The 17,018-nt window shown below is 42.9% G+C and overlaps 2 protein-coding genes and 1 long non-coding RNA gene across 4 annotated transcripts in view; 2 read left to right on the forward strand and 1 right to left on the reverse strand.

The window, feature by feature from the left end:
* Positions 1–6,775, reverse strand: part of LOC125891837 (uncharacterized) — a 29,711-nt gene extending 22,936 nt beyond the window's left edge. Inside the window, exons 1-3 of the long non-coding RNA XR_007449660.1 lie at positions 6,757–6,775; positions 6,577–6,659; positions 6,332–6,460 (exon numbers count right to left, since the gene is read on the reverse strand). This is a non-coding gene — a long non-coding RNA (uncharacterized LOC125891837). The remainder of the gene's footprint in view (positions 1–6,331; positions 6,461–6,576; positions 6,660–6,756) is intronic.
* gli1 (GLI family zinc finger 1) overlaps positions 1–14,696 on the forward strand; it is a 75,502-nt gene extending 60,806 nt beyond the window's left edge. Inside the window, exons 3-13 of one of the 2 annotated variants that reach the window (XM_049581356.1) lie at positions 1,971–2,203; positions 3,734–3,835; positions 3,945–4,143; positions 4,491–4,659; positions 4,824–4,931; positions 7,958–8,098; positions 8,222–8,371; positions 8,499–8,663; positions 8,951–9,193; positions 9,308–9,611; positions 9,858–14,696. In XM_049581356.1, the coding sequence (XP_049437313.1) occupies positions 1,971–2,203; positions 3,734–3,835; positions 3,945–4,143; positions 4,491–4,659; positions 4,824–4,931; positions 7,958–8,098; positions 8,222–8,371; positions 8,499–8,663; positions 8,951–9,193; positions 9,308–9,611; positions 9,858–12,421 (4,378 nt within the window). In that variant the 3' untranslated portion in view covers positions 12,422–14,696. The remainder of the gene's footprint in view (positions 1–1,970; positions 2,204–3,733; positions 3,836–3,944; positions 4,144–4,490; positions 4,660–4,823; positions 4,932–7,957; positions 8,099–8,221; positions 8,372–8,498; positions 8,664–8,950; positions 9,194–9,307; positions 9,612–9,857) is intronic. The other variant, XM_049581366.1, reaches the window with a different exon arrangement.
* Positions 14,697–16,153: 1,457 nt separating this feature from the next.
* The window catches only part of LOC125896043 (zinc finger E-box-binding homeobox 2-like), a 35,169-nt gene continuing 34,304 nt past the window's right edge, over positions 16,154–17,018 (forward strand). The window contains exon 1 of the mRNA XM_049588351.1: positions 16,154–16,268. The gene's annotated coding sequence lies outside the window, so the exon portion shown is untranslated. The remainder of the gene's footprint in view (positions 16,269–17,018) is intronic.

Raw genomic sequence — 17,018 nt, forward strand, 5'->3', positions numbered from 1 at the left:
GTTGACAGATATGATCGGCACGATTGTATAAAACCTGGCAGCCTCACTGTGATGAGAAGACTTCCAGAAGTTTAGGTTCGGCATGAACTATTAGCAGTCCCCCTGACATCACAAATAGTTGTTTTGTGTTTCTGTACAGGTTTGACATCATGTCCATAAGTTTTAAAGGTTTTGGTAAGCACATTTTCTAATTTTGGACCCAGTCAGGCAAGCCGTTTCCCCCTGCCTCCAGTCTTTATGCTGAGACAGATCAATCTTCTCAGAAATCACAGCAGTCCGTCTCTAAGAAGCAAGGATCCTACTCATCTTAAAGGCTCGTAAACTGTTCCTATTTTAATCACACAGATATTCTGAGGGTGCAGAAGCCCAGGTCTCGCTGCAATTGTTGTGGACACAGTGCTAGCTCAGCCCCTCACTCCTCCCCCTCTCCTCCCTCCTCCCCTCCCTCCCTCATGCCACCCAGGTTGCGGGCGGACTCGGCCTCTCTCTGACAGCTGCTAATTACAGGCTGACCAGGCCCCGCTGCGCTCTGCATGACTGCCTCGCGCCCTGCTCAGGTTACCCAGAGTGAGGGAGAAACAGAGAGAGATGGAGAGAAAGGTGGCTGGTTGGGACAGAGAATGACAGAGGAGCAGGAGGAGGAGGAGGAGGGAGGAAGAGGAGATAGAAAGTGACAGAGAGGGGGGGGGGGGGGAGAAACAGAGAAGGAGAACAGAAGGGATGAATGGGAGAAAGGAGTGAGAATGGGAGGGAGAGGTAGAGTCGGGGGGGACTAGCACAGTGGATTAGAGAGGACAGATTAAGCTCCTGTGTGGAATACACGTTGTGGTGAAAGAATTAAAGAATGAAAGGGCGACTCAGGAGAAGGTGGATGGATGAAGTCTGCCCCTTTAGGAGAGGAGAAAAAGAAGAGGAGAGACAGATTTTGAACTGACCAGTGGGACTGATGAAAGGTCAGAGAAAATATTGAAATACATGAGAAGGCTGGAAAGTTCCAATGAAGCTTCCCTTCTCTAGTTTGGTCGGGGAAAACCCAGATGAGTAAGTTTCCAAAGTGTGGACCAACATAAGGACGATGCCCCATCTAGTGGTGAGAACCACATATCACAAGACATTCGCCTTCAGCTCTTCAGGCAGAGCTGCTTTCCAGGCTGTACACCACCGGTTAAAAGTTACTATAGATATTTTAGCTTATAGATAATGTGATATTTATAGAAGCTGTCCAATTACCATAATCTTCCCTCACTTATCTGGGCCCAAAAGTGACACAGGACACTCAGTGCTATATAATATTCTTTCAACATGTATTATTGCAATTTTATTTATTCAGTTTTGATAGAATTTAGATATTGTTTTTATGCATCATACTCATTTATTTATTATATAATTCCTGTGTCACTTCAGGGTCTCCAATCTGCTCACCTACCACAACTGAATATGGTCCTCTGTGATGCTTTCTGTCTCTCAGTGACTTGCATCCCTCAACCACTACCAGTAAAATTTCTATTTAGATACATAAGTACATTTCAAGCCCAAATTTACTCTCCATTATGTATAGAGGAGTAGGATCAAACAATTTCAGAAACAATTTGGCAAAAAATTAAAGAGAATTTACTCCTCTTCAATATGTGTTAGGCACACTGTGGTTCAGTTTGAAATAGTGCATCATCTTCATTGGACCAAAGACAGATTATCTAAGATTGAGACAGACATCGACCCTACATATGATCGATGTAAGCAAGCTCCTATATACAGAGATTTGATGTAATTGTTCTGTGTTCAAGTTGTCCGCTTTTCTTTATATTTGAAAATAAAAAAAGAGCTTGATCCAAAAACAAATCCACTATTGGTCAACCTCTTTCACATCTCCTACTTTTTCAGCCCATCATGTCTTTTTGCAGTTGCCATCTTTGACATTAAGTTTAGATTATTTCTCGTAATTATGAACTGTGTTTCTTTGATATCTGCAGCCTAGTCCCATCAGACCAGTCTCCCTACAGTGATGTGTCCTCACTGCGTGCCCCGCTCCTCAACGGCCCTCCCCAAGACTGCCGCGCTATGTATAATCCCATGACTCCCAGTATGACTCACGGATCAGGCCCAGGACAGGGGATTGGCCACTGCATGGATCAATACATGAGGCCCCCTCAGGCCCCACCGCCACACAGTATGATGGGCCACCGGGGCATGCCGCCCACAGAGGGTGAGTCAGAGTATCTTTTACATCTCCTTAATCACACAGCTGCTTCTGATTTGGGCTGAAAGATACCTGAGAGACTGAGTAAGAAACAGAGAAGAGACTACTCTGATTTCTACTAAAGGAAAGACAGGCAGGTTTTACTCCTGAGATATAATCTCAGTCTTCTACTCTGCAGAAAAACAGCAGCTTGGACTAATTTAAATTACTCAGGAACCTAAAATGGACCAGCGATTTAAAGAAGATCACATAAACATAAAATACACAAATAATAGAGAATCTAAGTACAAATACTTAACAGATGCCAGCTGATTACTGTTGCATTGTGTTACAATCCCTCTGTGTCAATTCTGCTTCACTTATTTTACCAGTTCTCCCTGTTTTGTCTCATCTCCTCTAAAAAAAAAGAAAAAAAACTAAGAGTAAAGAGTCTAGACGATAAAACCTCCCGGGGTAGTTAAGTGTCTCTTCTTCACTTGTCATTTCAGAAAAGCTGGATTTTACAAGTGCTTCTTGCAGCTGTACCTACAGTAAAACTTGAAATGACATGATTGTTGTGTGGCTTTTTTTCCTGCCCAACCAATCAGCTCTTGTAAGATGGAGAAGACTGCAGGTCAACATGATGTGTTAAACAGGAGCACGTACAGGGTTAAGGGATGTCCACCAAACGATAACTTTAACAATAACTGTAAACGTAGAATTAAAAAAAAAACATTCTAACTCAAGCAGATGGCGGAGTCCACACTACAACTATTACGACAACGACAGCGGTGAGCGATAACGCTGGGATCACTTCCAGATCAATTTGATAAACAACAGAAAAACTGACAGCAAATCAAAATCCATCTGAATTTACAGGATGTTCAAATCAACATGGCTTTTACTTGAGACATACTGCCACACGATCGTTGCCACTGATGGGGTCTCTGAAGTTTGTTTTATCGACACTGATGTCCTCTTTTCCAATCACCAGGACACTGTCAAATTGATATTAACTCATTCAAAAGTATGGATAAAATCTGCATTCAAAAGACAACAAATCTCCTAATAGAGTGTGCGTTGGATTCACCCAACTTCTCTTGACTCTGAAGAATTTCGGGGAGCCATATCCCTATGATGTTCTTTTCATTTCTCTGCATAACGTACGGCAGTAATAGGTCATCCATATTTTGAAACCTAAGCTGCCAACACACTGAGCACAAGGCTATTATCATCAACAAAAACTAAACTTAAAACTAGATCTTTGTGTGGAAAATAATTTAAGTTAACTGTAGCAATAAATAAAAACTAGACTTTAAGGGAAATAAACTAAACTAACTGAAGTATTGTGTACTTTCAAAACTAACAACCGCAAAACATTAAGCATAAAGAGGCATCAGTGCATATGTTAAATGAGATGTCGACATGACTGTGAGTCAACTGCCTTCACAAATGCAGTTTTTGTATAGTAAGACCTATCCTTATCCTACAAAATGTTAATGTGGATCTTCTCAGTGGTATGTTTCAGTGTTTCTGACTGTACTTAATTTCCAACAGGTGGCAACAGCACCCCCTACTGTAACCAGAACAACATGATGTCCTCTCATCACAACTTCTGCCAGATTCAGCCTGGCTCTGATCAGATCGGCTCAGGTGACAGTAAGCTAACTCCTCCTATTGTGTCCTCTAAATATAAATCTTATCTTTTATGATTTCATATCATGAAAGCTAACCCTGCTGCTCTTCTTGTCCTCTGTCCCTCTTTCAGGCTCGAGGTTCTCCACACCTCGTTCAATGCTGAAGCTGAGTAAAAAGAGAGCTCTGTCCATCTCTCCTCTGTCTGATGCCAGTGTAGACCTGCAGACAGTGATCAGGACATCACCCAACTCCCTGGTGGCCTTTGTCAACTCTCGCTGTAACCCTAATGGGGCCAGCTCTTATGGCCATCTTTCTGTGAGCGCCATGAGGTCAGATATTTCCCTGTTCTATAATAAGCACAAAAATGCTACCTCACACCATAGGGTCTAATATTCAAGGTACTGGATTCAAAGTACATGCTGCACATTCCCTGAATTTAAAATCACAATATGCAATGTTTTACTTTGCTTTTAGTTCCTCAGCCCTCCTTTGGCCACATAAGCAAACCAGTATTAATCATTCAACATTTATCCTCTACTTTCAAACACCATCTAGTGTGAGCATGAAGTAATCACATCCCTAAACCACTGGCCAGTGGTTGTATAAATTTTGACTTGACCAGTTACATCAGCTTTTATAGAGTTGTCATATTGTTGCTTTTTCTGTTACTCCACAGTCCATCCCTCGGCTATTCCAGCAATATAAACTGCCAATCCAGGCAACAGAGTACCATGTATGGAGGAGGCGGGGGTACGCCTATGGGTGGGCACACACCAGGCCCCTGCCAAGCTTCCCGCTTACCCCCACACAATCCTCGGCTCCACGCTCCACCCAAGCATGGACACGTAAGACGGCTCTATCAATCACGTTACAAAGCAGTCAGATCATTTCAATATCAGTGCACACTTTGATATTTCCTGGGATTCAAATCTGTGTTAATTGTATGGATGTGAATGACTTTGACAGGCAGGGAACGCAGAGGTGACACGATTTGTGTTTTGTTTTGTAGCTGAAGACTGAGCCGGGGCTGGGAGGTGTAATGGATGGCATAAATGTGAAGAGCTTGGAGGAGAGGTCAGAGGGCGATGTGGCCAGTCCGTCTTCCACAGGCACTCAGGTACAGACACGGTGTTATTCTCACAAGTAGCTTACCTTCATACATTATTATTTTAGTTTTGGCATTAGATTTGTCAGGTAGGTATGTAGAGATATATGTGTCAGTTAGGCATGGTAAATGTTGACTGATGTGAGCCCATATGTGCAGATGTTGTCTTATTGACCATTTTCTTGCCAAAAATATTACAGTCACGGCATGCAAAGAATATTTTTTGGCTGCGTTCACTGCCTTTTTCTAAGCAGCTATAGTTGGCAAAGAACCTCTATGTCAGCAAAACATGACTGGCTGATCTCTGATCCTCAGTGCTATGGAAGACACTTTGAAAACATTGCTTTGCAAGCTACCAATTACACATCACACTGGAAGAAGATGACCTACAGCAAACATATCCTAGAGAGAAATCTAGTTTGGTTAACTAAAGCTACTTAGAAAAAGTAGTTCAAACTACTTTGTAAAAAATAATCAAATTGACAATGTATGTGTGATCAAAATATAATATAAAAAAGTCACATGCCAGCAAAAAACGCTGCTCCGTTGAGTTCATTGCAAAAAGTGTTCACTTGTTCACAGGTCAAACATAAACCAAAAAAAGAGAGAGCGGAAGATAATATACTACTATTCATGGGAAAGTAAAAGGAATGTCAGCTTTGGTTTTGCATACAATGTCCATCAGTCTGACACCTGCCCTCAGAAACTAAAGAGTCCAGGGGCCAGATGCACAACCAGTGTGTACGCACAAAAAACCTGGGTATGCCTTTTTCCACACAGTGCCACAATGACTGAGATTTATAAAACAGAATGAGGCTCTATAAATCTGACGAAAATAATACGTATGCATATTACCTCCTCTATGCATACACAGTTTTAGTCGTGAATCTACAGAGAGTTTAATGCATCTGGCTCCAGGTGGGGATACTGCACCAAGCAGGATGACTCAATTAGCCAGGTAACTTCTACAATGCAACAACTTCTCTGAGCATTTGTTACAGCAGTAATAAATACCTCAAGACTAATTCTGGGTTCAAACGATAATGAAGTAATTACAGTAAAGAAGCAATGGTGAAATAGTAATTTAAAAATTCCTTTCAGGGTCCAAAATTGTAGTTTCCGTAGTTAATTACACAAAATGGCAAAATGGTAATTTAATTACTTGAATAGCTATGCAACTATGAGTATAGTTGAACTACCAGCATGCCACTGAAAAATGTAATTACATGTACTTCACAACTACCCAACACATACAGATAGATAGATAGATAGATAGATAGATAGATAGATAGATAGATAGATAGATGGAGTAACAACTACTTTGCACAGATGTGAAACCGGAAAAGTACACAATTTGACGTAATACATATTATAATACAGTTGATACAGCTGATAACAGACTGAGTACTTACCTTTTTTTCTTGACTTCCGGTTGCACACCTCAATTCCCCATTTGTATTACTGCGTTTTCCTGCTGCTTTCATGTTTTCATAAAGATGCTTGACATCCTGAAAGTCTGTTGTTCTCCGGATACCATCCCCCTGTGAGTGAAACAGACGGGGAGCTATAATAACAGTCTTCCCTGACAAGCTAGCAGTTAGCAGTTAGCCGTTTATCTCCCGGAGAAACAATTTTAAATCTGAATATTTTTTTTTACCATTTTGGTTTATAACAATATCCCGCGGCTGGGGGACATCGAGGTGTTTAGTTTTTCTTCAAAAGGCAGACTTTCAGCATTTGCTGTAGAAGATAAACCACACGTTCACGATAAATGCACTCTCTTTTCTGTAACTGTTGCTAACTACGAGCATATGACGTCAACAATAATCAGACTCACCTGGAATCGAATTTGTGTCATCCAAGGTTTTGGGCATGCGCATTGCTGTTTTCCCGCTTCCTATGGAGTCATGCGCAATTAAAACATCACGTGGAAACTACTGTATCCAGCCACTTAAATAATCTTGTAGAATAATAATAAATAACTGCAGCCAGCAACTGCGGATTTTTTTTATGCCATGCATCAACCACTTGTGCCCAGGGCTGTATGACAACATTTGTTCAATGTGGTTTAAAATCTTGAAATCTGGTGGGTATAGACATACTTTGGGCAAGTATCTAACAGTAGGCTACAACTTTGAAATTTGTAGATCACATGAAAATTAACACTTTTATCAATAGTCAAAGTCAGGATTTTTAAAAATGAAGGACAATATAAACATCGTGTAAATTAAATAACTTCTGTAATAAAAAAGAAAATACATTGCATTTTTGTGCATATCTATCTTTGATATTTAACATAGGATATACTCAAGGAAAATTCAATGTTTTCATTCTGTTGTCATATACACACAGACCTGAAATACACACACATGCACAAACAGGACCTATACACGCATAAATGTAGAGATGTTGTAGTGAGGGGGCTGCCCATGGTCAGGCGCTTTGAGCAGTTGGAGGTATGGTGCCTTGCTCAAGGGCACCTCGGTAGTGCCTAGGAGGCAAAATGGCACCTCTCCAGCTATGAGTCCATGCTCCATATTTGGTCCTGATGGGGACTTGGGCCACCAACCCTCTGGTTCCCAACCCAGGTCCCTAAGGTTTAAGCTACTGCATCCCCAGTGACTTCAAAGATACCAAATGGCCTACTTGATTGTGCTCTTTCTCATACTCTATTTAGTCTTTGGGCACATGGTACTATTTTTTCTCCTAAAATATAATTAAACATAAAGAAAAAAAAAAACAGTAGTCCCTTGTGCCCATAGACTAAGACACTTTTCAACCAAACGGTGTGACTATTGTTTTTAATTTCTTCAGATCTGTGTAAAGGAAGGAAATTCAAAATATTAGTTGCAAGCACTAATTAGATCCAGAATTATATACATTTCTAAATTCTTTAGTACCACTAAAAACACGCTTTTTTATATAGTTTTCAGCAGGTGGGACCCCACTTGCCCCAAATAATCCCTTGCCTCTATTTGTACACTTTTTCCCTCAATGTGAGCCATGACCTTCTGATCTGTACCTATGTGTTTCATTAGGACCCTCTCCTGGGTCTACTGGATGGCAGAGATGACTTGGACAAGGAGGACGGGAAGCCTGAACCAGAGGCCATCTATGAAACCAACTGCCACTGGGAGAGCTGTAACAAGGAGTTTGACACACAAGACCAGCTCGTTCATGTGAGAGACACAGCAACCCATAGATATTGCAGGATGGAGAGACAAAAAGGCTGAGAAAATCATATCTATGCCATATCACTTTGATTATTAATGTGTCCCTCTGCTTATCTGTCTACCCAATAGCACATCAACAATGAGCACATCCATGGAGAGAAGAAGGAGTTTGTGTGTCACTGGCAGGAGTGCTCTCGAGAACAGCGGCCTTTCAAAGCCCAGTACATGCTGGTGGTTCATATGCGCAGACACACAGGAGAGAAGCCACATAAGTGCACTGTGAGTCTATCTTAAGTCTCTGTGTACTCTCTGTCTCTGTTTCTGTCTCTGTTTAGCTATGGGATGTTGCTCTCTTTCTCACACCCTGGCTGTTGTTATAAAACTGTCCTATATATTTCTGTTTTAGTTTGAAGGCTGTAATAAGGCCTACTCTCGCCTGGAGAATTTGAAGACCCACCTGCGCTCTCACACTGGAGAGAAACCTTATGTGTGTGAACATGAAGGCTGCAACAAGGCATTCTCCAATGCTTCAGACCGGGCCAAGCACCAGAACAGAACTCACTCTAATGAGGTAGTGTAGTTTGCACCACTCAAAAGTAATCTAGTTAGAACAATACATTGACCACTTGCTTTATACACTATTAAAAGTAATACTGTAGAGAGCTTTACTAAATATTTTGAATGTTAATAATGTCAATTCAGGAAAAATACACTGACATTAGTTTGTATTGGGCCAAATATAGTAAACTGCTACATTTGAGAGACATTTTCATTACAAGAAAAGTAAATGTTGGTATGCTAGACTGTGTTCACACAAACACAATTCTCCAGACTGACAGATGCTTTGCTCTTTTACAGAAACCTTATGTATGTAAGATTCCCGGCTGCACTAAGCGGTACACAGATCCAAGCTCTTTGCGTAAACATGTAAAGACGGTGCATGGCCCTGAAGCCCACATCACCAAGAAGCATCGCGGAGACACAGGACCTCGACCCCCTGGTACAGCTATGACCCCGGGAGGCCAGAGCTCTGAACTGCTGCTGGAGAAAGAAGAGACACGCAGGGAGGACTGCAAACTATTGGCTCCTGAGACTGCTCTGGTGAGTGATGCATTTTATTTAAGTTGGTACAGTATTAAAAGCTGCACATCCATCCATATTTTCCTGCCATTAGAAAAGGGTTGTCATGGCAATACATTATATTACGTCTTTCAGAAATCCCAGCCGAGCCCGGGTGGTCAGTCCTCCTGCAGTAGTGAACGTTCTCCACTGGGTAGCGCCAACAACAATGACAGTGGAGTGGAGATGAACCTAAATGCAGCTGGCAGCCTGGAGGATCTCACAGCACTGGAGGATGGAGTTGCAGGTGGAGGAGGGGAGCCAGGAAGTGTGGGAACGATGGGAATGTCAGCACAGGCTCTGAAGAGGCTGGAGAACCTGAAGATTGACAAGCTGAAGCAAATCCGCAGGCCAACCCCTCCTGGTCGCTGTGCCAGTAACAAGCTACCTGCACTTCCTGGTATGTTCTCTAATTAAATATACAGATCTCTGTTGTGGACATATTCTTAGTGTTAATCAGTGAAGTCTAAGTTGTTGCTCAAAATAGATTTTTGGTGGCCTGAAAGTTGAATTTTTACAACATGACTGGCCTATGACTGAAAAAGGATTCAGGGATCGTTTCAGTGGGAAATATCAATTTACATTCTTGGTTTGTATTGAGGAACTTTTTCTAAGCTGTTTCCTCCATCTGTATGTTCATTTACAGGTCCAGGGGAGAGCATGGCAATGTGTGCACCTTCTCCACTCCTCTCAAATCGACGAGTCATGGAGCTGTCCAATCACGAGTTAGGAGGTGGCAACTCGATTGGCTGCTCCTCTAATGACAGAAGAGGAAGCGGCACCAGCAGCCTAAGCTCTGCATATACTGTCAGCCGTCGGTCCTCCATGGTATCTCCTTATCTGTCCAGCCGTCGCTCCAGTGAGGTCTCACAAATGGGAGGAACAGGTGGCGGTGGATGTCACCTCATTGGCCCAGAGCAGAGTGGAGGAGACCCCTTATCTCCTGAGACCAATCGCAGAGGAGCTCCATGTCCTGGGGGAGGAGGATTGCCAGGTCTTCCTAATTTAACACCTGCCCAGCAATACAGCCTGAAGGCTAAATATGCTGCAGCAACTGGTGGACCGCCACCCACTCCTTTACCTAATATGGAGCAGCCAGGCGCCCCAGGCAGAAGAGGAGGTGTTTTGAGTGAGTACCAGGGGCAGCCTCTGCCTCCCTTCCTTCAACAAGGTGGTCCACGTAGGCACAGTGCCAACACAGAGTATGGCACTGGTGTTATCTACCCTCACCAGGCTCCAGGTAACAACAGTAGGCGAGCCAGTGACCCGGTTCGATCAGTAGCTGACCCACAAGCTCTCCCCAAGCGCTTCAACAGCCTTAATAATGTAGCCATGATGGGCCGAAGGAATGCGCTGCAGCACCGTGGCTCTGACACCAGTCTTTCCCGCCACCTGTACTCCCCTCGGCCACCTAGCATTACGGAGAATGTAATGATGGAGGCTATGGGTATGGAGCCCCACCTTGCTCCTGTGGATGCTAGGGATCGTTCCATGATGATGCCCCCAGGAGAGAGAAACTTCATTGGATACCAGCAACAGCATCAAACTCTTGGGGTAGCTGGAGGTTCTCTTGGAAACCAACTGTCTCCAAGCCATGACTCTCTGAGCTGCCCAGACCAGGGTTACATGCAAGGACACTACCAGAACCAAGGAGGGGAAGTCACCTCCAGAGCTGGTGGAAATCCAATGGGCCAAGCAAGGCCTATTCACTCAGAGGGTATGTCTAATACACTACTCCAACAGGCTGAATACAGTATGAGCACCTGCCAGCTAAGTCCTTCAGGCCCTCATTACCCCAGCATAGGCCAGAGTGGTGATGCTGGAGGCACCTGGAGTGATTCCCATAGCCAAATCCAAACTTCCAACCATGCTCTCCAGAACCAGCGAGGAATGCAGTATTCAGACCCTAGCCTGCAGCCTCAGCAGACACAAGCTCACTTCGGCAATCAGACAGGCCTCTACAACAGTCCTGATGGAACCCACAAACTCAATATTAAGCCTGAACAGCAGTTCCACCCTGGGATGGGAGGTGGGAATGCCTGTCAAAGTGCTAAGCTCCAACAGCAGCGTATGCTCGTCCAGCAGACTCAGGGTTACCCACAACAGACAGGCCAGGTCCTGATGAGAAACTCTAACAATCCCAGCTGTGATTTTCAAGGGCAGAACCAGAACTCGTTCCCCAGTGGAGGGGGCTTGAGCTTGGGCTGTGCTGGTACTGCACTCTCTGATGGGCAGAGGTCAGAAACCCCCATGATGCAGGTGAAGGAGATGATGGTGAGGAACTATGTACAGTCACAGCAAGCACTCATGTGGGAGCAGCAACAAGAACAGCAGCAGAGTGGAATAAAGCCTCCTCCTCTACCTGATAACATTGATATGAGTGCCCAGACAGCGATGATGCAGCACAGTCCACAGCACCAAAACCAGAATCTTTACTCCAACCAGCCCTATCCGTCCTACCCCAACCAGAACCTGGTTATGAGCCCTCCATCCCACAGCAGAGGGCCCAGCTCTGTGACACCTAAAGACCAACAGCTGACAGGTCTCCAAGGCTGTTATGGCCAGGAGATGGTGGTCCCCAGGCCCCCACCGGGACCGAAAGTTCTCAGCCGCCAGAACAGCCTGTCACAGGCAGGAGGAAGCTACCTGGGCAGCCCACCCCACCTCAGCCCCGTCCACTCAACTTCCAGCCCCAGGCGAGCGGTCCGCCTTCCTCCAGTTCAGCATCCACAGCACCAGCAAAATGAAATGTTCTCTCCTTCCAACAACAACAACAACATGTACTATTCAGGTCAGATAAACATGGATATGAACAAACACATGGACCCCCAGAATGGACCTTGTCTCAACCAGCAGCACAGTATGGAACCCAACCTGGACCCAACAGGTGGCACAAAGCCTGCCCCTATGGCTCCCTATCCTGAATCTGGCCCCATCTCCAATGCCTTAGAAAACCTGGACCTTGACAATGCGCGTATAGATTTCACCTCCATCATCGATGATGCTGAGTCTTCCTCATTCAGCCCAATCAACAATCCCCTTCAGGCTCAGCCAGGGTCTTCCTCACAGGCCTCATCCCGCCTCACCACGCCCCAGACTTCTGTCAGCCTAGCTGCAGGCTCTGGCCTGTCCAACATGGCTGTAGGCGACATGACGTCCATGCTTACCTCGCTGGCTGGGGAGAATAAATACCTGAACACACTGTCTTAGAAGGAGACTTTGGGTTATCTTTTTTCCAGACCAATCAAGTTGAGGCCTTGACCAGTTCTTAATGTTTTAATTGAGATCCCACATAGAAATGTATGCAGCCTAACGTCCAGAGGTAACCAGGCTGGGATTTAAAACACTTAAATGCTGTTGCTCATATTGATTTTGCATGGTACATTGCAAGGAAGTTAAGTTACGGTAAGGTAGACAAACTTTTGAGGGGATCATTTCAGGCTATGGATCAGGAGTCTGGGCTTTTTTTATACATCCCCAAAAGCCTTTACACACAAACCCAACACATGAACCTTTATCCGAGCCAGGATCTTGAACTTCTGTATGGTCTGTTGCTACTGGATACACATGTAACAGTAATAATGACAGGTTAAAGTATGTTTTGGTTGGAAGCTGAGACTAAGCTGTGATCCTATCACAGGTTTCAAAAGTGTTAAGAATCTCCACCCAAAACCTTAAAGCCAAAGGTGCCTGATCAACCTCCCTCGCTGTATTGTTCCTTTGCTGCCTTGGTACTTGGTATTTTTCTGTGCCTTACTGTAAGACACAGAGCAATATGCCTGATATGAAATTGATACTGAACTTTATCCGAAACAGGCATTCCGGTCACATGGGGCTGTGGCAACAGTGGAGCAGAGAAGGATGCATGTAAATACGTTTTATATACATTTATATATGTTGTGTATATGACAATGAGACGGTGGGTAAATCATCCTCCGTCTTGTGATAGACTGCTTGGATCCTGAAGGCCAATGCTGAGACGGGACTTTCTAAGGTGGTTGTTTGAGAAGCTGAGTGAAGACTAAAGTTATGCTTTTTAGTGATTGAGAAATGATTTCTCGGTGCTACTAAATATTAATCTGTATTGCTAGGGATTTCTTCCTCGTCAGGAACAACACACTCTATAGTGGCATATCAGTATTCCCACACATGCACAAATGCAGTCACAAACACTCACAGCCTACACATAGACACTCAGGACTCGTTGGTGTTTGAATCTTTGGTGTTCAGATTACATGTATGTTGTAACTGCCTTTCCAGACAGAGAGTTTGCACTCCACATGTTTACTGTAAGTGTTCCTAAAGCAGCTGTGTACTTATGTTTTTCCCCGTGGTGTTTATAATTGCAAAACAGAAAGTTATTTGCTCTTTCTAAGGTACATACATAGGGGATAATAAGTAAAGCTCAAATATTGTACATGTGCAACAGTCCCCTCTACATTACAGTATGTCTGACATATTCAAACATTAACCTGACCTGTGACTCGTACATGACTCAGCTGAGGATGACGGCTATTTTGAATGAAACCCGAGTCAGCTGGTGTGTATGTTTTAGCAGATCAGTAATAGTTGCCTATGTTTGAGGTACATTCATAATACAGTGCTGCTGCACTTTGGCTCTAATTCCAAAGAGGAGTTATTTGGAAATTCTGCGTTACTAAATAAGGATAGGAAGCCAAGAAGCGGGATTTTATCAGTCGCTACCACTTTAATGAAACACATATTATCATGGGTACACAGAGGTACTTGTTTTTTGCAACTATTGAGCTGTATCATACAGAAGAAGGCTGCAGCTCTTGATAGGAGAACTAATTTTACACTGTGGCTTTGCACTGACTACAGCACTGTGTGGAAAGGTCTCTGTCTCTTGTGACTGTTCACGTGAACCTCATTTTGATAGCGATAAAGAAATATCACAGTATTTTTTTAATAGTCATTCAAGAACACATCTGAGCACAGCTAGGCTCAATAAGGCCACATTAAAGTATTGCTTCAGCATTTCATGAGACTTGTCAGAGTAAAATAGTCGCCTCACTTCAAAGTTTACTAAGCATTAGCGGGAATAAACATTTCTCCATTTTGGAAAAAGTGTACAACCTACCAAAGACACCTTAAAATGACTGAGAACAAGATGCACAAATAGTCTATTTTAACACGACACTAACACTAGCAATAGGGGCATGAACATTGACTGATAGTGCTGTTCTTTAGAATGTATGAGATGTTTTGTATAAAATTATCTTTTTATATTAATGAACTTTATGGATGTTGCCTTCTATGTGTGCATTTTTTTTTATAACTGTCATCCTTTATTCTGACTTTTTTTGCTGGCAAAAGACTATCACCTTTAGCAACAGAAAGCTATAATAGTAGCATTAACTACAATAGACAAAAGCCAAGTGTTATATTTTGTGTACAATTTTCTACATTTTTATACAAATGTGCTATATTTTACCAGTTTATGAATAAAGATGTTCAGTGGGATGGATGCAGAGGGTTTGTCAAAACGTCTTCTTTTCATGTCCGTTGTTGTAAAGTGATGTGGCTGTGTGTTTTATTACAGCACACACTGATACTACTGAAATACTGTGAAGAGCCATATCTATACGCTGTACACATCATGGAGGTTTTAAGTACAGACATGGGTATAACGCCTGCTCTGCTGGATGACATGTCACTGTGCCTGATGGATTAATGCAATGACGTCTCTCCTCCAATAGAGTGCAGCACAGCCTGAGAACAAGAAAAAATAGCCAACAGAATTTCTCTTTCATTCACCACAAAAGAAGCCCCCATAGTGTAACTTGAATGCTGCACACATTGTCTATAGCAGGCAGTTAAACTATATTCTGTGAAAATATTAGTGCAAGAAACCACTAATGTTACAGTTACTATAGGCACATAAACCGTGGTAAGTTTTAAGAGGTCATGCTTTAAATACATCATATTATAGATGCGTCACAAAACATCCCTGTAAGCAGTTAAACTATATTCTGCATAATGGAGATCCAACATTTTTACCCCCAGATTACTGAAAGCCTAACCAAATGACAAAGCAGAGGACATTCATCCTAAATCATCTTTCCTTTTGTCTTTATCCTAATTGGAAAAACCCTTGTTATGAGTATGATTTAAAACCTGCCTGTCACGACAGCCTATTATGAGCTGCAGGGATCTGCTAGGCTGCAAAAGAAAGTAAGTGGATGAGCATTAAAAATGGCTGCTCTTGGTGACATCAGTGCCTGGACGGGCTCTCTGTGGTCAGTGGGGACTGGCATTGTGGGCCGCCGAATGCTTTCAGAAAGAAAAACTACACAAACTTGCTCGTAAAATATTATCAACATGACATCAAATAAGAGGAGACGGTGGGAAAGAAATGGGAGTAAAAAAAAAAAAAGTTCATACCCATAACACTGTTTTATATGATAGTATACACCAGGGGTTTCCCAGACCTTTTTTTGCTTGTGACTCCATAAAATGAGTTCATGTCTATTTGTGACCTCACATCACAGGATATGGTAGTGTGGAAGTGAGTTATGAGCAGTGTAACCAAATAGTGATTTTTCCCCCTCAGACTGAAGCATAATTAGAGAAAAGACATAAAGAAACAGAAATCTAATTTTGTGTATTTTCTGTCTCTCTCACATCTCTTACATAACCCTGCGACCTCTCAGATTTAGCTTGGGACCGAATGAAGTATCCCTCCACCAGACACAGAACTACTTACTTAGCTACATGACAGCAAAGTAAAAGTAATAATCTTATCATAGATACTTGTAATTCAATTTGGGAAATAACTCCATTGCTACTAAACATATATATGTCAAATGTCTTGTCGAGCAGTTTAAAATCATGTAACAAACATATAATAGTCCCGCTCAAATCGCATCGCCTTCTCTAAATAGGTGCGCAAGAACGGTAACCATAGCAACAGTGAATCTGCTAGCAGTTAATGGTAGCTAAACTAGCTAACTCTCACTTTTAGCGAACAGAATAATGGGTTAAACTGACTACAAGAAAACTTCGAAAATGTCCTGACGATTTTAACACGCCTGTGGTAAGTGGCAATACGCTCCAGTATCAAAGTACAATATCAGAATATCCTCATAGCCTAAGAAAGTAACGGACTACTCCATCTTGTCCCGTTACTTTCGTCACTTTATATAACACCTTGTCCTGTGCTAACGCTGCCATGTAATCCGCTGTTCTCTGGTGAACTAAAACAGTAACTTTTTTAATGTGATATTTTTAAAACGGTATCACCACCATTACTTTTTACAGTACTGGCTCATTTCGGTTCAGGGGCCTCAGTGTGCTTAGACTATATTGGCATTGTGGTGTTGTGGCATGGCACAGTAGACTCACGGCAGCCACTACAGCCTGGCAGTGATGCTGAAGTTGACTCATATGCTCCAAGGCGAGGGGAAGTTCTCCTGACGGACTACTGATCTGCAATCTGGCATAAACTATCCAGATTTGTTATTTGAAACAATAGCTCAATCCCCCACAACAGGGTCAAATGGGGTGTTGACATGGAGGACAGCTGATAGGAGATAATAGGGAGAAGAATAACATTTTACAGCTCACAAGTCTATTGCAACATGTTGAATACATTTGTGAAAATATCAGTGCAAGAAACAGCTACTATAACCCATACACCTTGATAAAAGTCACCCAGAAAATGTACCAGATCATATCCTAGATCAGAAATATGTAGGGTACAACACATTAGAAGTGGTGTTCACTCTTGAAAACGACATTCAGACTGTCATCATTGCAGTGAGGTGCACTGACTGAAAGAAACCAG

This window comes from Epinephelus fuscoguttatus, linkage group LG1, assembly GCF_011397635.1.
Source record: "Epinephelus fuscoguttatus linkage group LG1, E.fuscoguttatus.final_Chr_v1".
Taxonomy (NCBI): Eukaryota; Metazoa; Chordata; class Actinopteri; order Perciformes; family Serranidae; genus Epinephelus; species Epinephelus fuscoguttatus.